Source organism: Alternaria infectoria, assembly GCF_024043175.1.
Source record: "Alternaria infectoria strain BMP 0036 chromosome Unknown scaffold_37, whole genome shotgun sequence".
NCBI classification, from domain to species: Eukaryota; Fungi; Ascomycota; class Dothideomycetes; order Pleosporales; family Pleosporaceae; genus Alternaria; species Alternaria infectoria.
Window position 1 is genome coordinate 131,090 of NW_026250726.1, and position 25,521 is coordinate 156,610.

At 54.7% G+C, this 25,521-nt stretch overlaps 7 protein-coding genes across 7 annotated transcripts; 2 read left to right on the forward strand and 5 right to left on the reverse strand.

Moving 5' to 3' along the window:
• Window positions 1–1,873: 1,873 nt before the first annotated feature.
• Window positions 1,874–5,835, reverse strand: J4E92_010515 (uncharacterized protein; the record flags this gene model as incomplete). Its single annotated transcript, XM_051501852.1, has 2 exons — window positions 1,874–3,313; window positions 3,361–5,835. The coding sequence occupies 2 exons, from the start codon at window positions 5,833–5,835 to the stop codon at window positions 1,874–1,876; spliced, it is 3,915 nt and encodes a 1,304-aa protein (XP_051347954.1).
• A 1,142-nt stretch (window positions 5,836–6,977) lies between these two features.
• Window positions 6,978–7,708, reverse strand: J4E92_010516 (uncharacterized protein; the record flags this gene model as incomplete). Its single annotated transcript, XM_051501853.1, has 2 exons — window positions 6,978–6,997; window positions 7,069–7,708. 2 exons carry the CDS (start codon window positions 7,706–7,708, stop codon window positions 6,978–6,980), a joined length of 660 nt encoding a protein of 219 aa, XP_051347955.1.
• A 3,968-nt stretch (window positions 7,709–11,676) lies between these two features.
• On the forward strand, window positions 11,677–13,299 carry GLN1 (glutamate--ammonia ligase; the record flags this gene model as incomplete). The annotated part of the gene is made up of 4 exons (XM_051501854.1): window positions 11,677–11,679; window positions 11,731–11,763; window positions 11,817–11,909; window positions 12,277–13,299. 4 exons carry the CDS (start codon window positions 11,677–11,679, stop codon window positions 13,297–13,299), a joined length of 1,152 nt encoding a protein of 383 aa, XP_051347956.1.
• A 684-nt stretch (window positions 13,300–13,983) lies between these two features.
• Window positions 13,984–18,092, forward strand: J4E92_010518 (uncharacterized protein; the record flags this gene model as incomplete). Its single annotated transcript, XM_051501855.1, has 8 exons — window positions 13,984–14,193; window positions 14,256–14,375; window positions 14,431–15,616; window positions 16,597–16,834; window positions 16,885–17,017; window positions 17,066–17,098; window positions 17,185–17,439; window positions 17,490–18,092. 8 exons carry the CDS (start codon window positions 13,984–13,986, stop codon window positions 18,090–18,092), a joined length of 2,778 nt encoding a protein of 925 aa, XP_051347957.1.
• Window positions 18,093–18,225: 133 nt separating this feature from the next.
• Window positions 18,226–20,200, reverse strand: J4E92_010519 (uncharacterized protein; the record flags this gene model as incomplete). Its single annotated transcript, XM_051501856.1, has 3 exons — window positions 18,226–19,484; window positions 19,546–19,866; window positions 19,918–20,200. The coding sequence occupies 3 exons, from the start codon at window positions 20,198–20,200 to the stop codon at window positions 18,226–18,228; spliced, it is 1,863 nt and encodes a 620-aa protein (XP_051347958.1).
• A 970-nt stretch (window positions 20,201–21,170) lies between these two features.
• On the reverse strand, window positions 21,171–22,934 carry J4E92_010520 (uncharacterized protein; the record flags this gene model as incomplete). Its single annotated transcript, XM_051501857.1, has 1 exon — window positions 21,171–22,934. The coding sequence occupies one exon, from the start codon at window positions 22,932–22,934 to the stop codon at window positions 21,171–21,173; it is 1,764 nt and encodes a 587-aa protein (XP_051347959.1).
• A 968-nt stretch (window positions 22,935–23,902) lies between these two features.
• On the reverse strand, window positions 23,903–24,787 carry J4E92_010521 (uncharacterized protein; the record flags this gene model as incomplete). The annotated part of the gene is made up of 1 exon (XM_051501858.1): window positions 23,903–24,787. The coding sequence occupies one exon, from the start codon at window positions 24,785–24,787 to the stop codon at window positions 23,903–23,905; it is 885 nt and encodes a 294-aa protein (XP_051347960.1).
• Window positions 24,788–25,521: the final 734 nt, after the last annotated feature.

Genomic DNA, 25,521 nt, shown 5'->3' on the forward strand with positions numbered 1-25,521 from the left:
TCGTTCATCCATGCATGCATCCACTCATCCATTCATTCACGCTGTGGCTGCTTGTAACTACGGCATCGACCACCAGGGTTCAGGCGTGGACAAGCCGCTTATTCCAAAAAAAGGAACTAAGCATACTGGTTTCCCGTACATATCTTCGATCCGTAGATACCTACATTGGCGCCAACGTGCGGGACGTCTAGAACACGCATGCATACCTACAAGCATGCAAGCCATCTTGGTCTTCCCTTTTCCTCTTCTTTTCTCGGTTCGATATGGGGGAAGAGTAAGATATGTGTAATCAACTCGACCGAACTAAGGACGAGCGGGAGGCGAGGAAAGAGGAGGAAGAGGCAGGGTAAGATGTGTTGCTTGGTCAGCTGTAGATGGCGAGAGATGGCGAGAAAGGGAATAGGAGAGGGAGTGGCGGTATGTTGTGGTTATGTGCTGATTACGTGGGCAGGATGGGTGAAGGGGAGTTGAGATGGATTGGTTTGTTTGGCCTATAGGAAGACATGGGTGTTGGTGTGGTATTGTGAGGGATGGTATAAGAAGGAGGAGGAGTCTTGAGGGGAGGTATTAGTGTCAATTTCGACAACGATCGTCAAAAGGATATCGAATACCATCATATCTTCTTTTAGACGCTTCTTCACCAATATCAATACCCAATTCTTCTCTACCTAGATATACTTCCCAATCATGTCGACCTCCGGTAGCCTTTTCATCAGTAAGTCACACCATTACTTCTCCATCTCCATCTCTATCTTCATCTCTTTCCCCTTCCCCTTCTCCTTCCCATTCCCCTTCCCATCCCCCTCCACGCATCCTCAACCCTCTCTAACAAACCCCCCAGTCTGCTGCACAGAATCCACCACCTCTCCCCTCCTCGCCCCATCCCATCACTTCAACACCACGCACGCCACAGTGCTCACCACTTCCGGTGCGCGTGTCACCCAAGACGCTATCAACAGCATCTATTGGGCTGATCAATCCATGCCGTTGGGATTGGTGATTGTGATGGGACATGCTGGTACGTTTATCTATTGTATCCTCAACGAGAGAAGCCATGGAAGAGAATTACGGACTGATGAATGAATGATTGTATAGGGTGCACACACCTCACAGCGGCTCCGGAGAGCACTATCAAAAGCGACATCCAGGCTCTCAAAGCGAGTCCATACGTCCGAAAAGAGATACAGATCGTAGGCTACGTCGTAGATTTGTATAGTCGCACACCCGGTACCCCAGCCACAGACGCGAGGTTGAAAGAAGTTACGTACGTTGTTCTTCTCGTTCCCTCCTACATTGTCTTTTCTAGAAAATCAAGCTGGCTGACAAGAGAACAAGTGTGCCAAACACGGCTGGGGCGACTGGGACGACTGCGGCATCGACGGGAGTGTCGGGAGCGTCAGGACAGCAACGCACATCTAGTCAAGGGGATAGTATGAGTCCGTTTTGGAGTTGAGCATCGTTGAGTTGAGCTGAGCATCGTCGAACAATAGAACACTCATACATCTCACTACCCATTCTCCTTTCCTTGAACTTTGGTAACGAGAGAAAGAAACAATATCATTCCATAAATAAAAACCATGATTCATTACAAGTCAATATGAGCGGGCCAGGCCAACAAATACACACATCCACACACACACAACACGAACTCGAATCAAAAAACTGACTACCACCACAACCATCACATCCAAGCCCGCCTTCCTACCATCTATCCCACCTCCAAACCCTTAACCATCCACTCCCAAACCAACAGTAACATCAAGACCAAAACCCGGGTATCCAAGAAATAAAAAGTCACAAAACCACTCCCTCACACCTCCCCCCATCTCATCCCTCCCATTCCTCCCCCCCTCATCACCCCTCCCCTCTCAACCTAAGGCAAATCCCCATAAGTCTTCCCCCTCCTCCAAAACCTCTTACTCTTCTTCTCCTCCTCCTTCCTCTCCTGCCGTGGCGGCGGCATCTCCGGGGGCCCGCTATTTTTCAAAAAGTCGGCGAGGTCACTCGTTGCCGTTCTCGATCCACCACCACCAGAACCTCCACCACCACCACCACCACCAGCGCGTACATTGTCGGCGACAGCAGGGGCGCGAGCTTGTAATCTGGATTTGTTGTTCATGCCAGAATTTGAGGAGGATATGGAACCGAACGCTGGAGCACTGCCGTTGCCGTTACCGTTACCGTTCCCGTAGTTATTCCCATTCCCCTTCGTAGACGCAGCAGACCCCAAACTCGTATTCGAACTCGCAGCCGCCCTGGCCCTCGCAGCAGCAATCGTCTCTTCACTCAGCATAAAAGGCTGGGGTTTACTAGTACTCGGAGGCTCCATCCCGTTTAGGAAATCCATCAGACTCTCTTGACGCGGGGGTTGCGGTCGCTTAGTTTCCGGTGCTTGGTGTCTTTGCACCTGCACCTGGGGCGGGTGTTGATTCGTCGGCGTCGGAAGAGCCGTCAATTGATCCTCATCCTCATCTTCGTCGTCCTCGTCTTCGTCGGAGAGGTCAATGGCATATGGGTCCTTAACGCGGCGACGCGTACGCGTGATGTGCGGTTCGTCTGGGCCGGACATGCTGCCGGTGAGTTGTTGGGGTTGATTAGAGTAGGCAGGCTGGACGACGCTGGGGGAAGGGATTAGGCCGGTGCGGGAGTTGATGGTTTGCGTGCTGTCCTTTGATTCTAGGGTTGAGGAAGCGGAGCCGTATGCTGATTCGACGTTGCCATGTCCACCGAGCATTGTCTCGAATTGGTCGGAATCAACGGTTGTACGGAAGGGCGCTACGTTTCGCGGGATTCTGGGTTGACCGTGGTTTGCGTCGGGTGGTCCTTGGCGGATGAAGTCGATGAGGTCGCCGTTGCCGGTGCTTAGACCTGCGGGACTGCGCGGCTCCATGTTTGGGCGTGCTCGCGTGGCTGATCCGTTGGCGCTGCTGGATTGCTTTGACATGGACATCTTACGTCCGAGAGACGAGGTCGACTGGTTGCCTGACTTTTGGCCATTCCCGCTGATGTTGACAAAGGGCTGCACGGGCTTCTCTTGTCCGGGAGAAGGACCAGTCGACCGAATAAAGTCAGCAAAGTCACGCATGGACTCAGACTCGATCTTCGGATCTCTTGCGAGCGGCCTGGTAACCACCTTCCGACTGGGTGAAGGCTTGTGATTGGCGGCGGTAGGTCCTTTGGCTCTCGGTGCTGTGGTATTGGGCAGATTCGCAGTTCCAAACGACTTGTCTTCGGCATTGACGCGGGGATACACAGTTACGGAAGATGCGGAGGGCCTTCGTAGTTCCGCCTTCTTGACAACGGGGGATTCCTTCTACAGATCATTAGCACATGTGATCCAGGGAAGCAAGCACGACTTACATCAGCAGTTCGCACGCTTTCGGGGGTTAATGTAAACTTTACCGTATCCTGTCCTTTGACCAACGAGTCGAATTCGCGGGCGCGGTCTTCTTCAGACATGCGACCACTCAGTCCACGGGAGCGGTGGCTTCCAATGGACTCTCGTCCGCTTGATACCACGGGATAAGCGCCCTGCTTCCGAAGAGAGGATGAGGTCGATGTACCGCGCTTCAGCGAAGAGTTGTCCGAAGAGGATTTATCGGCCACATGCGGAGAACGAGCCGAGTCGTCTGTAGATAGGCGGTTCGTCGCTCGTCGCTCGGATGTGTCAGTCGCAGAGGTAGGACTTCGCCTGGGACTGTCCGAGGTGCGCACGCTACGGCTCGTGTGAATCGACGGCGTCTTCCTTTTGTGCTGTGGTGTGTTGCTCTCAACTTCCTGCAACGCTGGTAGTGACGAACCGCGCGAGGCTGAGCGGGCTAGATCCTGTCTCCTCGGTGCGCTGGTGGGACCTTCGTATGCGGCGGGGCCTGGGACCAATTCGGCGCCAGTGAAAGACCTTCTGTTCACTTCTTTGCGTGCCACTGAACGGTCTGGCACGTTGGGCTTGCTATCAGGCGAGGGCGTGTTGCTGTACGTGAGCGACGTCGGCGTGAAGTCTCGCGGTGGCACTTCAACGTAGCCTCCACTGCCCGGCCTCCTCCGCTCATGGGGCGAATCTGATGGGGAGTTTGAGGCTGACCGTATAACGCTGTCCGATGTTCGCGCGACGCCGATGGCACGATGCTGCTCCGGCTCGTCGTCTGATGGCTCGTCGTCGAGATAAGATCGCCCTTCGGAGTGGACGGGGGCTTTTGGTGTTGCCAAGGGTGTTCCAACGGGTGATTTGAGGCTCGAGCTGCGGGTTGAGAATGTGCGGACCAGTCCTGGCGGGCCGGGTCGTTCGATTGACATTCTCTTGGACCGCATGACCTGGGGCGGGCTTTCGGGGGCCGCCTCGTGCGTCTCGTATGCCTGCTCAGCCTTCTCAGTCTCCTCGACCTTCTCAGCTTGATGCTCTGGCTCCTGCGACGGTCCCACTGCGCTTCTTCGAAAGCCCATGCCAGTGGCCGCTGCGAATGCCACCATGGAGGCATCTTCCTCGGACGACTCGTCCTGCTGATCCTCAGTATCTTCTGCAGTCTCCTCTGTTGCTTGTAGGGGGGTATCCTCTTCCTCAGCTTGTGGGGGCATGGTGAACTGTGGTGCCTGACGCAGGGGCATTGACAAGGGACGGGGCCTGTTGCTCTTGATGGAGGACTCCACCAGTGAAGACAGCAGAAGGACACTGGACGGCCGCTGAGGACGCTGGACAGGCGTCTGCATGCCTGATCCCTCCGCCTCGTCTTCATATGTGGGCGCCAGGCCAGGCACCTCGATCTCGTTGACATCGTTGTCGCCGATGGGGAGGGGTATGTTGGCGGCGATGTCGGTTTCGGTAGGGGGGTGTTCGGGCAGGGGCTCATGCTCGCTGTGTAGGGTGTTGATGGTCTCGCGACTGGCTTTGCGGTGGTGCAGGCTCGAGTAGCTTGGGGCCTGCTGGACACCTCGCGGGGACATGGGCGTGATGGGGGACCGCACGCGTTTCCTCCACGTCCGCCAGAGCCTGCCCAGGGCCGAGTTGAGGGCAATCTTCTCCACGTCGGGCTCTTCGATGATCAGACGCTCGATGAGCTGCTGCGATTGGTCATCGTTCTGCTGGGCCAGCTTCTTCATCCGCGCGGCCATGCGCGAAAAGGCCGCCGAGCCAGCGACCAGTAGTAGTTGCTCGGCCACGTACTCGATGACTGAGGTGAGGAAGATGGCAGAGGCCCAGGCGACCAGTCCAGCCTCGTCGTCCTCGTCGTCGTCCATGCTGAGGCCGCGCTCCTGCTGGACATAGCGCTCCTCGTCCTCGTCCTCGAGCTCGCCCAGGCGGGTGTAGACCATGATGCGCAGGCGGGTGCGCTTCCACACCTTCTCCACGTCCCACCGCTCGGCAGCCCTAAGATGCGCGGTGGAGAGCTCGTCGTCGTCCTCGCCGGCCAGCAGCCCCTGCAGCTCCTCGTCGGCCGCCTCAATGGCATCGCGGGCCAGTCGCGGCTTGAGTACGTCGGATACGGCGGGGCGGATGGCCGTCAGGGCGGGCGAGCGCGCACTAGAGAGGAAAGCGAAGAGCAGGTGGTCGAGGAAGGCGTTGAGGAGGGCCAATGCCTGTTCCGAGAAGATGGCGTTCTGCAGCTCGTCTGTGTCGGCGTCCTGGTCGCGCAGCTGGGCATTGTGGTGGTCGGTAACCGTCTGCGAGGCGACGGATGCCGCAATGTAGGCCGGTGCAGGCCGCACCGTCGTGGGCATCTGGAAGGTGACGGAGCTGGCCAGCGAGGGCGTCTTGTCGCTGCTGAAGCTGTGGCTCCGCGACGAGCGCGACGAGGCCATTCCCGCCATGCCAGTCGTCTCGGACAGGGCGTGTCGATGCATGGCGCAGGAGGTCGAGCATGCACGTCGGGAAACGGGGATATCGATTAGGCAGAGTAATATGGCTGCAGCCGATGAGCACGAAGAAAAGTACAGCGCTCCACGCTACTACTACCACAAAGTTACGGTATTGCTATCATGAATTCGACACTCAAGCAACAAGAGAACGGGCAAAAGCACGGGCAAACGGCAGATGGGAGATTGGGCGAGCAAAAGAGTATCAGACCAGAATCGGGGTTGTCACGGCTTGTGAGAGACATCCCAGCGGCGATCCTGGACGGTAGTCTCCTGCAATGTGCCCTGGCCTAGCTGCTTTGCCCGTAGTCGCTGTGTGGCTTCTCGCCCTCCACAGCAAGAGAGTCTAAGACAGGCTTTGTGCCACGCCGGCGTAAAGCCGCTCTACATATTGCAGTACATGTCTAGTAGCTGTCTACCAAAATGTGGCCAGTCAAGGTGGAGTCGTCGCACCATGGGACCAGGACCACGTCTCTGTTCCGCGCACCACGCTCGCCGTACCTGCAGCTTTTCTTTTTTCCTCAACAGCCACCCTGCATCCCCGGGACGGATATTATCGTGCTGCGAAACAAAGTCGCCGTGTTTTCGGCGCGAGACCGTCACACAAGACACGTCTGCGACAGACACCTCCAGGGCTGTATTGCCGACCACCCAGGGTCACGCGTCCCGCCGACGTGGTTCGCGACGAGTCAGCGCATCCTTTCGCTAATCTCAGGGGCTGGGCTGAGCTGGAGCTGGACTACGGTTCTCGACGCCGTACGGCATACTGCAGTTTGTATAGGTCGGGCTAGCATGGAAGGCGCCGCCGTTCTCAGAGTGCAGATCGTGAGGATGTAGTCACATCTACAAAAATACCTTTTAGGGCAGCCGCGACTAGCGTCTCCATCACACTCTGCGTCAGCGGCGGATTTAGAGCTACCACAAGTCTTGCAGTTACTTTCCTCATTTAATTAGCAGAACTACGCCACTTCCTACGTCCGTTGCCGGATACATTTAAAGTTGGCGTCTACACTGTTGGACATCCATATCCTTTATGAAATAGTTGATAGAGTATAGGCAGCAAATAACACGAAGTCGGTCTGGTATATTGGCTCTACTTGTATGTGCTGCTAAGTACAGAACCAACCCTCCTAGTCCTCCATGAACCCTCCTAAGCGAGGCTTCCATGTCGTCTTCATAGTCTACTTGCATCACGGTGGAGCCCAAACTTTTTCATCGCACCCTTCAAAGCCCCCTTAGCAGCCTCCTTCAAGCTGCGGCCACTCAATCGCTTCTTCGCCTGTTCTGCGCACCCATTGCCTGACTCTGCCTGACCGGTCTTGGCATTGGAATTTGAGACCCTCACAATAGGACTTGGAGGGGCGGAGAAACTCTTGTTTGAGGCGCTGGGGGGTTTGGCGATGTGACCGGAAGCCTGGATCCGTGGAGATTCGAGTTCGTCTGCTGATGAGGTAACGCTCGGTGATCGCGAGGGTAGTTCAGGTTCAGTAGGAAGATGGGGCAGCGGCGACATCCCCTTCTCTTGATCCGTCTCTTCCGTCATGGTTCCCACGGATCGTTCGGATGCCTCCATGTTCTTGATCTCGTCTAGATATGCCGCCAATCCATCGAGTGCTTTCCCGTGCGAAGCAAGAAGGCTTTTAGAATGAGTCTTTGGTCGGAGCTTGCGCAGGGTTATATATTCTCGAACGACATGGTCGGCAAGGGTTCTTCTTTCCGCGAAGGTCTCTAGAGGCCATCCATCGGGCTTGTATAGATTACCGTTGCTGGGAATGAACGGCTTTAAGATCTCGTGACGTCCTGCGTGGTGTCGCGCATTGGCAGGCTCCTCGTGATCGTCGTGAATGTCGCTGTCAGCCATGGCTCTATCAAGTCGTTCGTCAGTTTTTGCTTCAGTGAAGGTCGTGCGGTACTCACCGTCGTGACTGCACCGCTCAGATTCGAGGTGACTGTGTTGTCAAGAGAGAAGATAGTGAGAGTGATGTAGCTAGAAGCATGTCGTGCGCGAAGTGGGAGGGTAAAGCGTGCCTGCCTTCATGTCCGTATCGGGCAACCGCAGATCCTCCGCGTTCACCTTCTTCTGACATATTCCTCATTTAGAGGAACTTTTTCTTGAGTAGACTTTAAGCTTGAGTGCATGTATTCGCTATTAAGTACGTAATCCAGTCATCCCATCTTTTGTTGGCACAGTCTTCCACAGCAAGTACTGGACTTCTATGAGCCTAGCTAGCTAAACATCCTGCTGTTGCACCAGGCTCATAGCTTCTCGCTTTACTTCACCTTTCTAAGCCGCGCATGCCGATTTGCGGACAGCCGCACATTCTGGGACTTGAATAAGCACTGCGATTACGCGAATATCTCATCAACACCACACTGTTACACAGTCCCCAAACACAAGCTAGACGCGAGAAACGCGCAAGGCAGGAGCATCGTGGTTGCTGTTACCCCATCGCAATCGCTCATTGGCCACGGCTGCAGCCCAAGCTTCCTCCCCTCATCATGCCCCAACTTCACGACATGACCGTACAACATGATTAAATCTTCTCTTCTCGAGTGTTCGCTCCCTGCTCTTTCGATTTCGTCGCGTTTCAAGGATGTTTCGTGCTTCCACCTTTCGCAGTCTGTTCGGTGATGGCGATGGGATGCTGGCGACACCAGCCAAGGTCTCCTGCACCAGTGTGGGACGGTAAGTACCTCTGTTCCAAAGAACACAGCTCGACCTGTAGTGGGGACTGTTCAGTTGTACCGTCTTAAGCGAACGCCGAATTGTGCTGCCCCATGCTCACCAAGGCGCTGAGAAATCTGAAGCGGAAGGAACGACATCGCGTTCTCGTTTGTCGCTACAAAAAGGAGCGGAGTAGGAACATACCCATTCTACTGCCCACTTTGGAACAAACCACTCAGGTAAACAACAGATGGTGGTAGCACGTGGCCCCACGACATACTCCAGTCTTCCTTCTCTTACTCTGTCCTCTCCTTCATCCTCTCGCGCAGCATCACCTCGATGTGAGCGAATGGCCGCCATGTTGTCCCACTCGCGAGGCGGTACCTACAGTCGGAACAAAACTCGCTGCTGTTAATCGATCCCATGTCCTCGGCATAGGTACATGCCAAGGCGTGTCCGTCGACGAACCGAGACCGACAACATGGCTCACCTACAAACCTATCACGACCCCAATGGCAGCAGGGCCGATGATAGACGTGTTCGATATAACACATGTACCGCTGTATGATGGGAACGTCTTATGTGAGCGACCAATTCGAAGCCCTGGAGGTGCCGACGGGAGTGATTGGACGAACACTGACCTTTCGCAGACAAGACCATATTGCCAGTACACAAACACGCAAACACTACGTGAGGCTCCTTCATTGTGCAGCGACAGAGACAATATCTTGGAACCGTCTGCTCGCAATCCCTTGTTCCATCCCGACGTTTGGCGTCGCAACTGCTACTTCGTCAATGCGTCATTGGCATTCACCATGATTGGCCCATGTCGATACAGTGGACCATGAATCGCCGACAATCACTTCTCCAGCATGTTCGGGAGCTCAGAGGTAGTGATCCGGAGAAGCTAATTGCGCCATGGACTGAGAGCGGGTGGAGTTGTACTAACGCGAGATCAGTGCGCATAACCTATAGCATCATCGACCCCCATCCGGCAGCGACGCCAACATCTACCCCGGATTTTCCAACACCATGCTACTGGCGCCATTTCCGGAGGCCTAGCTTCCCGGAGGTCGGCCATGGCCAAAATCTTCCCCCGTATCGTTCCGAGCGCTTCGTCCAGCGTAGCCTGTGCTGCTGCAGGTACACCCGTTGCTGCCACCCCACCACACCCATATCGCGCTGCAGGTCATCAATCGTCCCGGACCGCACCAGAGGGATCGTGCCACACATTGCTTCTGTGCGCACGCCGGGTATCGCAGCAACGCAGCCCAGAGGCCAATGCCATGTGGCAGAGACACCGTTCGCCGATGGCTGCGTTGGTGGGAACGGATCGACGTTGGACGTCTGATGGTTGGCCTCAATATCTCCCAGCGCAGCTAGGCGTCGTCTCGCAAACGACTCGCAATATCTGGTGGTGTTGCGTCTCCGGTTGGTATAGGCCGCACGTGTGAGCACTGTCCATGTCCAGCACCACCACTCCACTGGCTGACTGGCTGCCTGGCGTGAACCATGCAGATGAGGCTCCCTGGATCAGCGCAAGCTATCATCTGGGGAAATACAAGCATTCTCGACCACGCTCCAGCACACGAGCGGGCCTCCAGCCTTGCCTAAAGCGGAGATGACACCGCCACACGCACGGTTCCTGATCTTCACGTCAAACGTCAGGCTGTTTGTGAACTGTGATGTGACGTTTGCGCAGACGGTGCTACTTGTGAGATATTGACATTGTGAAAAGCTGTTGTTGTGTCGCTGGCGGGCAAGCATGTCATCCAGGGCGCAACGGCCGGCGGCGTTACTCGATGGGCTAACGTAACATGGAAATTCGCCCATGTCCCTTATCTCTGGTGCCAGGGGGCATGCAGTGCTAGCGGATCGACGGCTCGCCCGCAACCCCGCTAAGCCCAACGTCGACGCACGATAATGTTGAGCCGACGTCGCTGTGCGGCTTTTTTACCTTTGTCGGGATGTCTCGAACGCGCTGGATTAATCACAATCGTGGGGTTGGAGAGGGATTATCATTTGGATGACGGCAATTCGTGCAACTCGAATGTGCCGCGTGCGCGCTGTGTCGCCGGCGGGCCAGGAAACCTGTGGGGTTGAGATGGGAATCTTCCAGCCGTACCATCGAAGTCGAGACGACACCAGCGACAGAGACTTCCAGCGCTCTTCTAGAATAATGCACGTCCTCTGGTCCCAGACAATAAAACGGACACACCGGTCGGAAGGCTATTAGAGTCTCGGATGCTGACTACAAGAAACGACGTTGAGCGGTTTGCGTGATGCTGCCATGACGAGGCAGGACTAACTGCAACTGCAGCCATTGGCCCGAACCGGCCTTATCGCCCCCCGATGTCAACCCCGGGCAACGGCGCGCCCTGCCCAGCGCGACGGTTATGCACTACAGCGAGCTGGGCATGCAGGTGTCGCGAGACGTGGACGCGCAGGGTCTGGGTATTCAGGGTTACGCAGCTCGTGTTGGGCAGAGGTTGGCGATGCATACGAACGGCCATCGCAAAGCAATAGTCGGGTGGAGCGGTGTGTCGTAACTGTCGTTGGTACGGGCCAAAGCCGAAGGGCATGACCAATTCGGCAGTACCTGGATAAAATTAGCTGCCCTTACAGCGACGCTACCCAGCGTCAAATCGCTCAAACTCGGAAGCTGGTGAGGCTGTGCGTCTGTGCGTTCGCCCGTCAGCCAACATCACGATGCGCGACAAAGACCGCGTGGGCCTATGGTAAGCCTTGGAAACCGGCGACGCGAGATTGGGCACAATATCACCAGAGAGACGGTACAACCGTGGCTAGCGGAAGCCTAGAGATTGCAGAGTGGGCAAGGCATGCTGGGATGCGGCGTAAAGTCGCGCGTTTAGAGACATTGATTGCTTCTTCATCCCACGGAAACAGTTCGGCGACGCCTCTTGGCTACGGCCAGCCTAAGTAGTATCTGAGCACGGCTAGCCCCGCCACAGGCCGAGACAGTCAAAGCAATCCAGCATTCTTACCTTATAACAGACCCCCAGGCCCGCTATCCTTATCTACTTGCCCATCATAACTCCCCACTTCACACAGAGACCCCTCTTATAACCCCTCCACTGCCTTGTCTTGTCGCAGTCAAGAGTTACTTGCTATTCCCTCACCACCATACATACACAACCACAGTCATGGTACGTGTCGCCGACTGCTACTACACGCGACTCTTGCTGACCATATCCTAGGCGAACTCAACGATTGTTTCCAATGCGGCCAACGTAAGTCTACTGCTCGCGTGCTACGTTCAAACACATGCTAATGCGCATTGCAGCTCAAGAAGTACCTCGACCTCCCCCAAAAGGGCGCCGTTATGGCCGAGTACGTCTGGATAGACGGTTCCAACGGAATCCGCTCCAAGTCAAAGGTGAGCATTTTCCAGCTTTCCGATCCCTCAACCCGATCTCCACGATCTCTGCGATATACCGCGGCATTTGCACCACGCTACGGCTGCGGATCGGTCTAGTCTGCGGTTCGAGGTTCCTAGCCGAGAGCAGCAACTGGCTGCGACGCGCCGTGCGATACACAATCTGGAGAAGCCATTCGACGACTGGAGTCGCGAGCGTGGTGGTCTGCATGTGTGACGCACATGGCGCCAATCGCTCCTTCTGCCGGAAGTTTTGGCGTTCCTTCTTATCGCACCCCACCACCAGCCACAGCCCGCAGTGACGTCGTTCCCTCATCCCACCCGACTTCATTCCGATTACCCGAGGCTCATACTGACATGCACGCAGACGCTCAAGTCGAAGGTCGAGAGCCTCAAGGACCTCCCAGAATGGAACTTTGACGGTTCGTCGACGGGCCAGGCGCCCGGCGACAACTCGGACGTCTACCTCCGCCCCGTTGCATACTACCCCGACCCCTTCCGTCTGGGCGACAACGTCCTGGTCATGTGCGAGACGTACATGTCGGATGGCTCGCCCAACGCCTACAACTTCCGCCACGACGCCGCCATCATCTTCGAGAAGCACAAGGAGCACGGCTTCTGGTTCGGTCTGGAGCAGGAGTACACCCTTCTCGACGAGTTTGGCTGGCCCTACGGATGGCCCAAGAACGGCTTCCCCGCCCCACAAGGCCCCTACTACTGCGGTGTCGGTACCGGCAAGGTCTTCTGCCGTGACATCGTCGAGGCTCACTACAAGGCCTGCATGTACGCCGAGATTGCCATCTCCGGCACCAACGCCGAGGTCATGCCCGCCCAGTGGGAGTACCAAGTCGGTCCCTGCCCCGACATCTCGCTCGGTGACCAGCTCTGGATGTCGCGCTTCCTTCTCCACCGCGTCGCTGAGGAGTTCGGTGCCAAGGTCACCTTTGCGCCCAAGCCCATCCCCGGTGACTGGAACGGTGCCGGTCTGCACACCAACGTCTCCACCAACGAGACTCGTGGCGACAACGGCATGAAGGCCATCGAGGCCGCCATGGAGAAACTGTCCACCCGCCAAGCCGAGCACATGGCCGTGTACGGCTCAGACAACCAGCTCCGCATGACCGGCAAGCACGAGACTGCCTCCTACGACAAGTTCACCTGGGGCGTCGCCAACCGCGGTTCCTCCGTCCGTATCCCCCGCGCCGTCGCAGCCGAGGGCAAGGGCTACTTCGAGGACCGCCGCCCGGCCTCCAACGGTGACCCATACCAGATCACCGGCATAATCGCCGAGACCATGTACGGCAAGGTCGAGGGCGCCGATGTCGCCAGGTTCGCCAAGAAGGCGGAAACTGTCGAGACCGAGATGGTCATTGACATCCACAAGCCATAAACAAATCTTCCTTTGCTCCCTCTTCTTCATACCCCCTTTCGCGCTTAGACTATTTGTTTGATGATGATGTCGCCGCCGCCTTCTTTTGATGGCTGGCTCTTGGGCAACAGTGGTCCGGTCGCGTTTCTCCCTCTTGCATACATCGATTGAGGTTGCTTGACGACTTGGAATGGAACTGGAATGTAATAGCATGAGCAATGAATTTATGTCCACTGTCTTGACTTCGCATCTTGATTGATGATCTAGTGTCGCATGTCGCCGGTCTCTCTTGCGCTCGTCGACATGCAGCTGCTACTATACCGACAGCGAAAATCCACGATTAGTCTGTGCTGATATAAGCCCGCTGCGATTGGTGGAATGTAAGACCATTCCTCCCGCTACATTACCACCATGAAGACCGCCTTTCATGCGTGTTTCGCAGATCAGGATTAGTTTTCCGTATCACACTGGCATTCCAATACGATGCGAGCTTTCTGTTATTCTGGTCCTACCTTTTCCACCAGCACACCCCCGGATAAACCCTTAGCCGCGCTCGCAAAGGCGCATTTGTGGCGGTCGGCAAGCGAGCTCTTCGGCATATTCTTTCCCCCAGACTTCAATCGTTTATAAAGATGGGGTACCCCACTGGAAGCATGGCGGAGGCTGCCGACTGTTATATGCATCCCTTCGCAGCGCGTCACGAAGATGTCGAAACGCGAAGAAAAAGCCCCGGAGCCTGTTGAGGGCGTCACGGATCTGGAACGCGTGGTCACCGCGACACACCAGATGGCGGATGATGCAGAGAAAGAGCATGGACTTGTGGCTGTTGATACATCGGCTTCTGAACGCTTGCCGTTTTCGAAAGCACGGTGTGTGGCGCTTGTTACGACTATTGCTGCGGCGCCGTTTTTGAGCGTGAGTATGCCCGATGATTTTTGTTGGAGAAGAGAGGAAGGGGACTGATCAACTTGGGGTAGACGATGGCGGTTCAAGCATCCGTTATCATCCTACCTACCATTGGGGAAGAATTGGATATTCCAGTTAGTCGTCAGCAGTGGATTATCTCTGCGTACAACTTGACGTTTGGTTGCTTCCTAGTACGTCTTTTAGATCTCTCTATCATATCTACCCTCTCCTAACACGACCGTCCAGCTACTATGGGGCCGTCTAGCAGACGTCTACGGCCGACGAATGATCTTCCTCTGGGGCTCCGCAGCCTTCACACTCACATCAATAATAACGCCCTTCATCCCCAATGAAATCGGCTTCGACATCTTCCGCGGTCTCCAGGGTCTCGCTGCCGCCGCCATGGCACCAACCGCTCTCGGCATCCTCGCTTCTACCTTCCCACCCGGAAAGACCAAGGACATCGCTTTTGGCTGTTTTGGTGCTGGGGCCCCACTGGGTGGCGTCTTGGGCAACATCTTTGGTGGTGTCGTGGGCGAGTATCTCGACTGGCAGTGGGTTTTCTGGTTGTTTGGGATTATTGCGGGGATTTCGACTGTTGCGAGTTACTTCGTTATCCCAATCCCGCCAATGAAGCCCGAACCTGTGTTGCGCAACACGGTGGATTGGATCGGCGGATCGCTCATCACCATCGGTCTCGTTATCCTCGTGTTCGCGCTTTCCGAAGGCAACGTCGTGGGCTGGAGTACGCCATGGGTACCAGTCCTCATCGTGCTCTCACTAATCATCATCGGCGCATTCGGCTTCTGGCAGCATTACCTCGAGCACAAGACGGAGCGGCGACCCTTGATGAAGATGAGCATCTTCAAAAACGGTAAATTTACTGCTGCCAATGTGCTCATGGCGCTGTTCTTCTCGTCCTTCAACAACTATCTCATCTTCGCAACCTACTGGTTCCAGGACTACCAAGGCCTTTCCGTTATCCAAACTACGCTGCGCTTTCTACCCAATGGCATCACGGGGATTCTGGTGGCTACCATCACTGGGCAGATTCTGTCTCGTGTGCCGGGCGATTATATACTTACCTTCAGTACTATCTGTGTGAGTATATCCTCCTTACTTTTCGCAATCCCCATTCCGGTGCATACAACATACTGGGCGTATGGCTTCCCGGCTATGGTCCTGTGTGTCTCGGGTGCGGATACCATCTTCCCGGTACTTACCCTGTTTGTGGCGAAGACGCTGCCGGCGGAGGATGCTTCGCTGGGAGGGGCGCTTATTACGGCTGTGGGTCAGATTGGGAGGGCGGTTGGGCTGGCGATCGCGACGGCGGTTCAGACGGCTGTTGTGGCTAGGGAGAAGGGGTTGAGTGTGGATCAGATTGGTGGTGAGGGACATGAGACGGTGCCTTGGGATGATGCGCTCAAGGTGGGTATTAGGACGACGGCTTGGTTTAACTTTGGTATGAGTGTTGCGTCTACGGCTGTTGTTATCTTTTTCATTAGGGGTATTGGGATTATTGGGGGAAAAGGGAAACGGTAGTTCTGTGCCGATCGCTGAGCAAATCGCGTATTCTATCCGTCCGAGCGAGCCTCCTGCCATGTATCGTCACGAACGCATGTTGATCCGCGCATTCGTACCACAACATCCATCAAACCCTCCCCACGTCACCCCACAACCATGCTGATCCAAATACCGATGAACGCAACCTCCTCAGACAAAAACCCATCAAATCAAACATCGACCACCTGTTCACTCATCAAACACCCGTCGTCTCCATCGAATAACAACGTGGTCCATTCGGGTCTATACCTCAAGCGGCTAGTGCAATCACGACATACCACCTCTCGATTTCGTGTACAACCCCAACTCATAAGCCCTTGTAACACGCCCGCCATGCCGTGCAGTAAAGCCGATAACGCTTGCCCTGTCACAATGCAGCAAATCTCGCATTGGAAGCGGGTTGCTGTGCGCTCCAATGAGAGCACGCCGTCATGACTGAGGTTTGCCCGGCTGGCCTGGGGCATGACGCTGCCGCGGCTTGAGCTGATTGACCCACGTTCTTGCATCATTCGAAGCTACGAGGAATGCGAGGGTGGTGCGGTTGATAAGAACAGCTTGGTGCCCGGGCGTTGTTAGATGGATAATTCACGTCTCGACACCGCGTGAAAACCAGTGCGAACGTGACGATGGCATCGGAGAAGAACGATGCACCTGCTGCATCGACCTCTTCCGCGAGCGATGTGGAAATCGTCCCAGGCACCATCAACGAGAAGAAGTTACTCAGAACATTAGATCTAAGACTCCTGCCCGCGGTGTCAATTTTGTATCTGCTCAGCTTTCTTGATCGCAGCAATGGTACAAACTCCTTCATACCCACCGCTGACAAAAGTATACTAACAAACAGCCCAGTCGCCAACGCACGTATCGAAGGCCTAACAACCGACCTAGGCATGACAGGCAACCAATACCTCACCGGCCTAACCCTCTACTTCATCGGCTACGTCCTCTTCGAAATACCCTGCAACATCGTCCTCAAACGCACAACGCCGAAGTTCTGGCTGCCTACGCTTACGGTGGTGTGGGGTGTTGTGGCTACGCTGATGGGTGTTACGCAGAACCTGTCTGGCTTTTTTGCGGTGCGCTTCTTGTGAGTAGCCTGGATAAGATGATGGTATGAGATAGACTAATGACTTGCAGTCTGGGGATGGCAGAGTCGGGGCTGTTTCCTGGAGTGGTGTATTATTTGAGTATGTGGTATAAGCGCAATGAGCGCCAGTATCGCATTTCGTTGTTTTTTAGCTGCGCGAGTCTTGCCGGGGCTTTTGGTGGTGTATGCTACCTCTCATATATATACAATATTCAGTGCTGACGCTTCCAGATCCTAGCATATGGCATTGCGCATATGCGTAACGTGGGGGGATACGCTGGATGGCGATGGATATTCATCTTGGTACGCCCACCAACCTGCTCATGAACTCATCACTAATAGCAACGTAGGAGGGTCTGCTCACCATTATCATCGGAATAGTCGCGTACTGGTTCATCTCAAACTACCCCGCCACCGTCAGCTGGCTCAGCAAAGAAGAAAGAGCGTTCGTGCAAGCTCGTCTCAAAGCCGACAGCGACGCAACGAACGACGAAGCATTCTCATGGGCGGAAGTGCTGCTAGCCGCAAAAGACATCAAAATCTGGCTCTACGCCTTTGCCTTCCACACCATGAGTCTACCACTATACACTCTATCCCTCTTCCTAGTAAGCCCACCAACCCACCAACCACGCACACCACTCTAACACCACTCAAGCCAACAATCATCCGCGACATGGGCTACACATCCGCCCAATCCCAGCTCCTCACCATCCCCCCCTACGCCGTCGCAACCCTCTTCACAATCTTCTGGGCCATCCTCTCCGAACGCTACGCCCGCCGCGCCCTCTTCATCCTAACCACCTCCACCGTCGCAATCATCGGCTACATTATCCTGCTCGCTAACACAGATCCCAAAGCACGCCCAGGCGTATCTTACGTAGGGACTTTCTTCGCAGCTATCGGCATCTACCCTTCCGTCGCCCTGGTCCTCTGCTGGCCCGCCATCAACGTCAGTGGGCAGACCAAGCGCGCAACGGCTAATGCCATGCAAATTAGCATTGGGAACCTGGGGGCGGTGCTGGGGACGCAGTTGTATCGCGCGAACTCTGGACCGAGATATGTGCTTGGGCATAGTTTTGCGTTGGGGTATTTGTGTTTGAACTTGCTGGTTGTGGGGGTGTTGTGGGTGTTGTTGAAGAGGGAGAATGCGGAAAAAGAGCGGGTGTTGGTGGAGAGGCCGCAGACGGGCGGGTTTCATGATAGTGTGGAGGATGTTAAGATGGGGGATCGGCATCCGAGGTGGAGGTTCCAGGTTTGATGGGAAGATGCCTTGTTTGAGAAGGGTGACTGGATGGAAGATAGGGGCATGGATTATACTACACAGATAAACGCACGCGCATATCGGACTCAGGTTAGTAGTGTACTTGAGCTTCCATTGATATATAAGCTTTTCACCACAGCCCATCCCTCCTCAACAAGATCTCCCCACCCGTAACCCCACTCTGACCAACCTTACTCTCCTTCAAAATACCCGCCTCATACAACTCATTAATAAGCGAGAACAACATGCCATCACACCCCTTGGCCGCCATCAAATTCGCCGTAACAGGCAAATACTCCACATGCCCCGTAATCGTCGAGTTATACGGCGCCTCACCCAGCGGCACAACATAGTCTGGCACCTCAGCCATAACCGAGATGCGACTGTTGCCAAAGCCAAAAGGTACACCGGGCTCGTCCCAGTACGTGTTGCGGTAGGTAGTACCGCCGGTGGAACCGACGTACATGACGAGGGACTCAGAGCAGGTTTCTGGTGATGGAGCGAGGAAAGTCTCGTTGGCCCAGGTTTGGAAGATAGTCTTATTGTTAACAGCCTCGTCGACGGTGATGGTCTGGTTGTCGCCCCAGCCCCAGCGAGCTAGCGGGACGGGGTTAACGAACGGAAGGCGGCCGTCGTGGACTTCGGCGTAGTCGGCGTAGAAGGGTTCGCGGACGAGCTCAATTTGCTGCTTGGTGATTAGGACAGCGTAGGTGAGGTTCTGTAAGACCGTAAGAGGTGCGACATCTGGGTTCGCTGCGTCGAAAGAGGCTGTGACGTTAAATGCGCTGGCGTTTGCGCTCAGGAAGTCGGTTACGTTTCCGAGGAAGTCGACGAGGAGTTGGTCGGCGACGTCTTCGACTTCGGTGGGCCAGCCGAGGGTTTGGATGGTGGTTGGGTAGTTGCTTGTGATGGTGATGTTGGGGCCGTACATGGCTTGGGCTGCTTCCATCCAGATTTGAGGGTTGCGCGCCAATAAGCCGGGGGTGTCGAGCACGGGACTGAGCGGCATGGTGTGGTCTAGAGACACCAGACCGTGAGATGGACGGTTGCCGTAGAGACCTTGGACTTGCGATGGGCCGCGCACACTGCCGCCGGTGTCGGATCCGAGACTGACGTCGAGCCAGGAGTAGGATGCGGTTCCTGCGCCACCACCGGAAGAGCTGGAGGAGGTATCTTGGTAGCCGTCGCCACGGGGGTTGAATGCCTCGTGGTAGTCAACCCAGTCGGCCGTTGCGGTTTCACCGTTGGCGAATTGAGAGGTGATCATCTTGCCGACGATGATAGCTCCCGCGTCGATCAGGTTCTGGACGGGTGGCGCGGTCGCGTTGGCAGGAGGGTATAGCCAGTACCAAGCTCGGTTTCCGTTGGAAGTTCGCAGGCCCTTGATATCTGCGGTTCTTGTCAGTCCATGTTCAAGGACCATAGCCTACGTGGTGATGGTGTGTCGTACCGTAGATGTCTTTGATACCAATTCTTACACCAGCCAATGGCTTCTCGGCCGTCTTGGTGAAGTACAGCCGCGAAGGCACGGCGATGGCATGCTTTTGACCCACAGTACCCGCAGGTAAAACCGAGTATGAACCGTCGCCGTTCGCGATTGCAGACTCGGTGAAAGCGCCTTGCATATCGGAGAATAGTCTCCATGCCTCGTAGACATGACCAGCTGCGTTGATGAAGTAGGGTCCTGGAGCTAATTCCTTGGATGCGGTACCGGATAGTATAGTCAACGAAGAGTTCATTGGCTTGGAATCGCTACCCTGGACGTAAATGGCTGGAAGAAATGATCAGTGAGGGTCTCGGGAGCGTGAGCTTGGGTGCATACCGTCCATGAAGCCTTCTTGCCATACATCATCATGCGCATAGCTTGCTGTGAGCGACGCGACATCTACACTACCGTTGTGAGGCTTCACCACTGTGAACGGCACAAACGCAGCATCTTCGAAGGAGGCCTGAATCTCTTCGCAGCTCGATATCTTCGCAATTGGCTTAGGCGGCAGGAAGTAATCGATGTCGGTCAAGGATACCGTGAATCCAGTGGAAGAAACAGCAGCCTGCACACCGGCAACGACGAAAGACGCGACGCCGATCGACCGAGAGAAGCGCATCTTGTCCACGAAAAGTCCAAACCGGGGTCTGGCGAAAGTCCGTGATGAAGCTCCATACAGCTGCAGGCCTGCGAGCTTTATACGTCGGCGCCATTTCCTGCTTTACCGAAGAGATTGATCTCCAAGACATAATCTCCATTGGCAAAGAGTCATGATCCCGATCCATTCCTTAACCCATCTTCAATCCAACGACAAAGACCGCGTCGGTGTCTGCGATGCTACCAGGATCAACAATCATCAAAACCGCCAATCTTCCTGATAAGCACTCGGCCCTTCAACCTGACTGGCCAGCATCACCCGCTACGCCTTATGCACACTACACAAATACGTAAAGGGCGTCTTGAGCATCGTAAACAGGAAGGCGAGCGCGCGCTGATAGCTTTCCGAAGCTACCGCAAGCTGGCAGTGCCAACGGCTCTTATCGCGTGGTTTGGAGGTGAAGAGTGGAGATGCGGCTTTCTGGGTGGGGCAAACGTGGTTAGCGAACGCGCCGAGGAATGCGCCGATGACGTGGGTCCACTTGGGAGGATAGGCGGTTGCGCGGATTTGTCTGGAGGTACACTCACGGGAATGCAATTCAGTATCACGGTTTAAATGTTCGCAGGCAATCGAGGTTCCATCCTGGGCGTGCCTTAGATTCCCGAGGTCGCCGCGCGCACGTGATGTTTACCTGCTGGCAGACGCCATCGCGGATGTAGATTCCCGGCTGCTTGGCGACATGAGCTGGTGGCCGAAGATTGGTAAAACTCACGGTAATGCGAATATTATATCTCAAAGCATGGTCATGACATATCGGTGCCGGATGACAGGCCTTATATTCATTCACAGCCACGTATAGTCGGGGTTGTAGGCCGTCTCAGTTTCCACTTTTGGCTCATGTGAGGGCGAGATTTGTCCTCTAGGACGATGTGAATTTGTACATGCAATTGTAGCCTTTGTACAGCTGGGCAGAATAGGTACCGAGTATAGATTAATGCAAGTATACATCCTTCTCGCAGTTACAGCTCCTACCATGTTCCTTGTCCGAAACGCCATATTTTAAAGCATCAACGTTAACTCTGACCAGCTTATGATGGCCAACAATCTTAGTGTGGACCTCAACGCGGATATGAAACGGGCGCCCTTTGCCGTCATGTACCAAAACGTCGCCCTTGTCATAGTCCCGATCCTTGTCATAAGGCTGATCGCCGTTGCCCTTAAGAAGACCGTGTAAGGCAAGCCTTTCATCTTCAGAAAAGACGTCTCCTGCCCTCACTGTACCTCTACCAGCCCCATTTATAAAGACAGTGAACTTGGGCTCTTGACTGCTCGACGATGGTTTGAAGCTGAATTCGAACAAACTGTTAAACGGGTCAATTTCTCTAAGGGTAAGAATCTTTGCTTCTGGATCCCAAAACGGATGGTAAGCCAGTAGTGGTTTTCCTCCAACAGACTTCCATGCAATAAAAGCCTGGAGTTGATAACCAAGACGGCGGATGGCCCTGCATTCGTTGACGATAACCTGCTCAACGCGCGCGTAGTCGAAGTTTCGTCCTCTTTGGAACCCACCAAATCCAGCAATTGTCAATGTTTTACTGACTGAACCGAACGCGGCTCTTGGACCGACAACAACAGTACTGTAACGGCACCATTGACGCATCACTCTTACGCTGGGATTATTCTCGTCTCCGTTCGGGCAGAGCAGAATGCCTAAGAAGTCCCCGTTGAACGATATCGAGCAACCAAGTAGCCCGATCCATACAAGGCCTGAAGCTCCAACCCTGCAACAGTGATATTCGCTGCATTCAAAGACCTTTACAATTGGTAGTTGGATCTGCAGGCCCGTATTCGTCAACGTGAACAAAGTGGACGGTTCCATAGCGCGAGTCAAGTTGCCACAGTCTGTGAAGCATCTTGGTGAGCGAGCCAAAAAGTCGGTATCAGTCGTATTACATAGATCTTGCCTAATATCATCTGATAGAAGCCCTAGAGGACCAGAATACCTGTCCTCTGGCGATAGGGACCAGGCAAGGATGGAATCATCATCGCTCTTCCGGATAATCTCCTCCTGGAGACGACGAAATGCCCGGTCACCTTCTCCATACAGAAGCGGCATATTGATGTCGAAGATCCCAAGGAGGCAGTAGGCCATGTCCTCCGCACGTGTCGTCTGCCTCTTGGAAGCCCATGACATCCTCGTCGCGACGCAATAGGAACCGAATTTGTCATCCGTGTACGGCCGTTCATTCCACAAGGCCACTTTATCAATTCCTGTAATCTTGGATATCTGCTCGGCGTGCTTTTCCCGATCGCCCAAGTCAACCCACCATTGATCGTAGAAGATAACCTTTCTTGGGGCTAACATCTCCTGGAGTGTCCAACCCCGTGTAAACCATCTACTCTTAGGGAAATCCTGCTTCATATTGGCTGCCGAGACATCAGAAAGATACGCATAACAGCGGACTGACTTCTGATACCAGGCGAACATCGAGTTAATCGCCTCAGAAAGCTCTGCGCTAGAGCTCTTGTCGATACAGCAGGTGTCTATCCATGCGTAGTCGATGCCGTCTTCGATCGCCTGCTGGCAAGTGAAAAGAATCTTCTGGTAACCAGATCCGACCATGGGCTGACCAGAGGTGAAATCGGCGAACGACACCTCTTCATCTCCCCAGGTATGCGAGAGAATAGCATAGCGCGGGATGTTCGCCCCGAAGAACTCTTCCAGTTGTAGTGTTGAGCAATTGATGAGGCGCATTTCGATGTTCCGTCTTGTCTTCGCTATTAGGCTGACGTAGATGGAATGAAGCTGTTACGTCTGCCGACGCTCGTGTAGATAGTATGGTGCCGTGTGCGGGAACACTCATTAACAGCGTGTTAGGAATAGATAAGTAAACTTTGTCGCAGTGCACACAAAGCTGCGAAAAGATGCTGCGGGAGGACTTGAGGTGAATGGGCATTACCTGGGAGCGGGGCTATGCTCCAACGCTCACCGGTGGAAGTGGACGCTCGAAGCAATGAGCTGTGAGGTCATGCGTGACGCTGCTATGCATGGCGTCTGCACTGCATACAAGACAGATGGCGGGCTGCGTTCAAAGGGCCAATGGGCAGACATCCTCGCTGGTGCCTGGGCAAGTGGGCGTCGCGCGTCCGCAGTTCAGCAGGAGATGTGGCGGCGAGTGCCCAGGTGAACTGCGCGCACGGCGCGTTGGGTTGGGTGAAAATAGGACGTGGCGTGAGGTTTCAGCGTCGCGCTGGAAAACCAGAACCAGACCGTAGTCTGGGTCAAAGGCGCACTCTTTTCATGCTGAAATGGAAACGCGTGTGATCATCGCTATAGATAACGAGGCGGAAGGTTTTTGGAGGTGAGCGGGGCGATTTGGGGTCGCGCGGCTTGGCGGGAAGGCTGTCCCGGCCGCGACTTCCCAGGCCCGTGGCCCTGGGCGCAGTCGGCTGCTTTTGATAAGCGGAAGTCACCATTATGCATTCTATCCGACATGAGGTTGCAGTGGCAACATCGTCTTGCTTCTGCATGGATCAACTCTTAGGCAATACGGGGAAATCTATCGTTCCGCTCATGCTGACCTCGCGAGCCTTTGTGAGAAGTACGGGCGAAGGCCCATGTTTCCAACAACAACGACAGCGACAACGATAACCTTTTCTAGGATCGGGATAGGTCTCATTGTTGCAAGTCTGATATATTCTTCTTCGTAGCATTCGCTATCGTTACGCTGATAGCACTGATGTTGCAATCAACGCCTCCACGAAGGCCACAGCAGCGCGAATGCCTATACCTGCAATCTTATCGCCATCGCCCAGGTTAGGGTTGAAAGAGCACATAGTAATCGATACCGGCGTGGCCTTCTTCGGCAACAAACCCATACACTTGACTACATCCTCCTCCTGTAGTCCACCCTCGCTTTCGAAACCATTGACCATGCCCACACTTTTATCCAGGACGTCCAAATCCAGATGCACAAGCGACGGCGACATACCCCTCATGTCAAGTCGCTTCTCCAACTCGCTCGGGAAATCCACAGCCTTCCCAGCATCACCCCAAATAACATCCGCTCCAGCTTCCGCAACCGTCTTCTTCTGCGTCTCATTCACATCGCGCAGCCCGACGTACAAGAACCGGTCCTTGTAGTTCATCGGCGCGTACCCCGGTATTTGCTCCGTATGCCAATGCCAGCTCTTACCCGCCAACATGGACAAGCCCATGGCGTCAAAATACCCATTCTCATTCGTGGAAGGCGTATCCATATCGTCGTGCGCATCAAAGTAGATGAAATTGAGATCCTTGATACCCAGTCCGCAAGCTGCGCCTACGCTAGCCATGCAGTTGCCGGAGAGGATGAAAGGGAAGGAATTGCCATCTCGCGCTTTGCTGACTGCTAGGGAGGTGCGGCGGAGGACTTCGAAACTGCGGCCTATCTCGCCTTCGAAGTCGTCGACGGGTGGGATTTCGTGGATGTGGACTGTGACGCCTAGAGCTTCAAGCTGGTGGATGAGTCCGAGAGCTCGGATTCGGTTTGGGCCGTCGCCGACGCGGTGGTTGCGGAGGCCGACGTGGTAGGGTGAGAAGATGATCGTGATGGATGTAGCGGGCATGTTCGGGAGGTGGATACGGTCGGCCACGTGATGAAAACTGTACTGTTGGTGACACGCCAGGAACTTCTACTTATGCAACGATTGTCTTGGGTACAGTGACGTCAGTGGTGGAGAAGTAACGCCGACTGACACTGCATGCTTAACAATCTCGAGAGTTGCTGCAGTCTTTCGCTTCTCATGTTGCCGACTTACGATGCGTTATTGTCCCACTCTACGGCTCCCAATACCTTGGTAATCTTGCAATACGGTTGATCAATAATGCCGACGATGCCGATGGGATGCCGATGAATATCATAGACCTAGGGCTTTTGATAGATGCTTCATATCGGCTATGACTCATTCTATGGCCGGAGGTAGCCTACTCAACTCGAAAGCTTAACGATGAAGAACCAGTTCAGCAGATAACCGTGATCCTAAGAGGAAACTTTGGCGAGCAGTCCAAATGTAGGATCAGAGGCTAGAAAAAGTCGTCGAAACAATGGAATAACATGTCGTGTTGTAGCTCCAGTATGCTATGGCTCAAGCAAGTTATGCCAACAGGCAACATAGCACTCCTGAAATGATCGCATATGGCACCGGTGATGGATACAATTGTCTGACGTCATGTTCGACATCGCGTCGCAAATCGCGTCCATCTCTATTCTTCCCTCCCGTGGCATCATGTTTCAGATGGATTGATGTTCGTAGTCGGGAACGCGTAGATGTCAAATCGCTGAGCGAATGGAAGTTGGTGG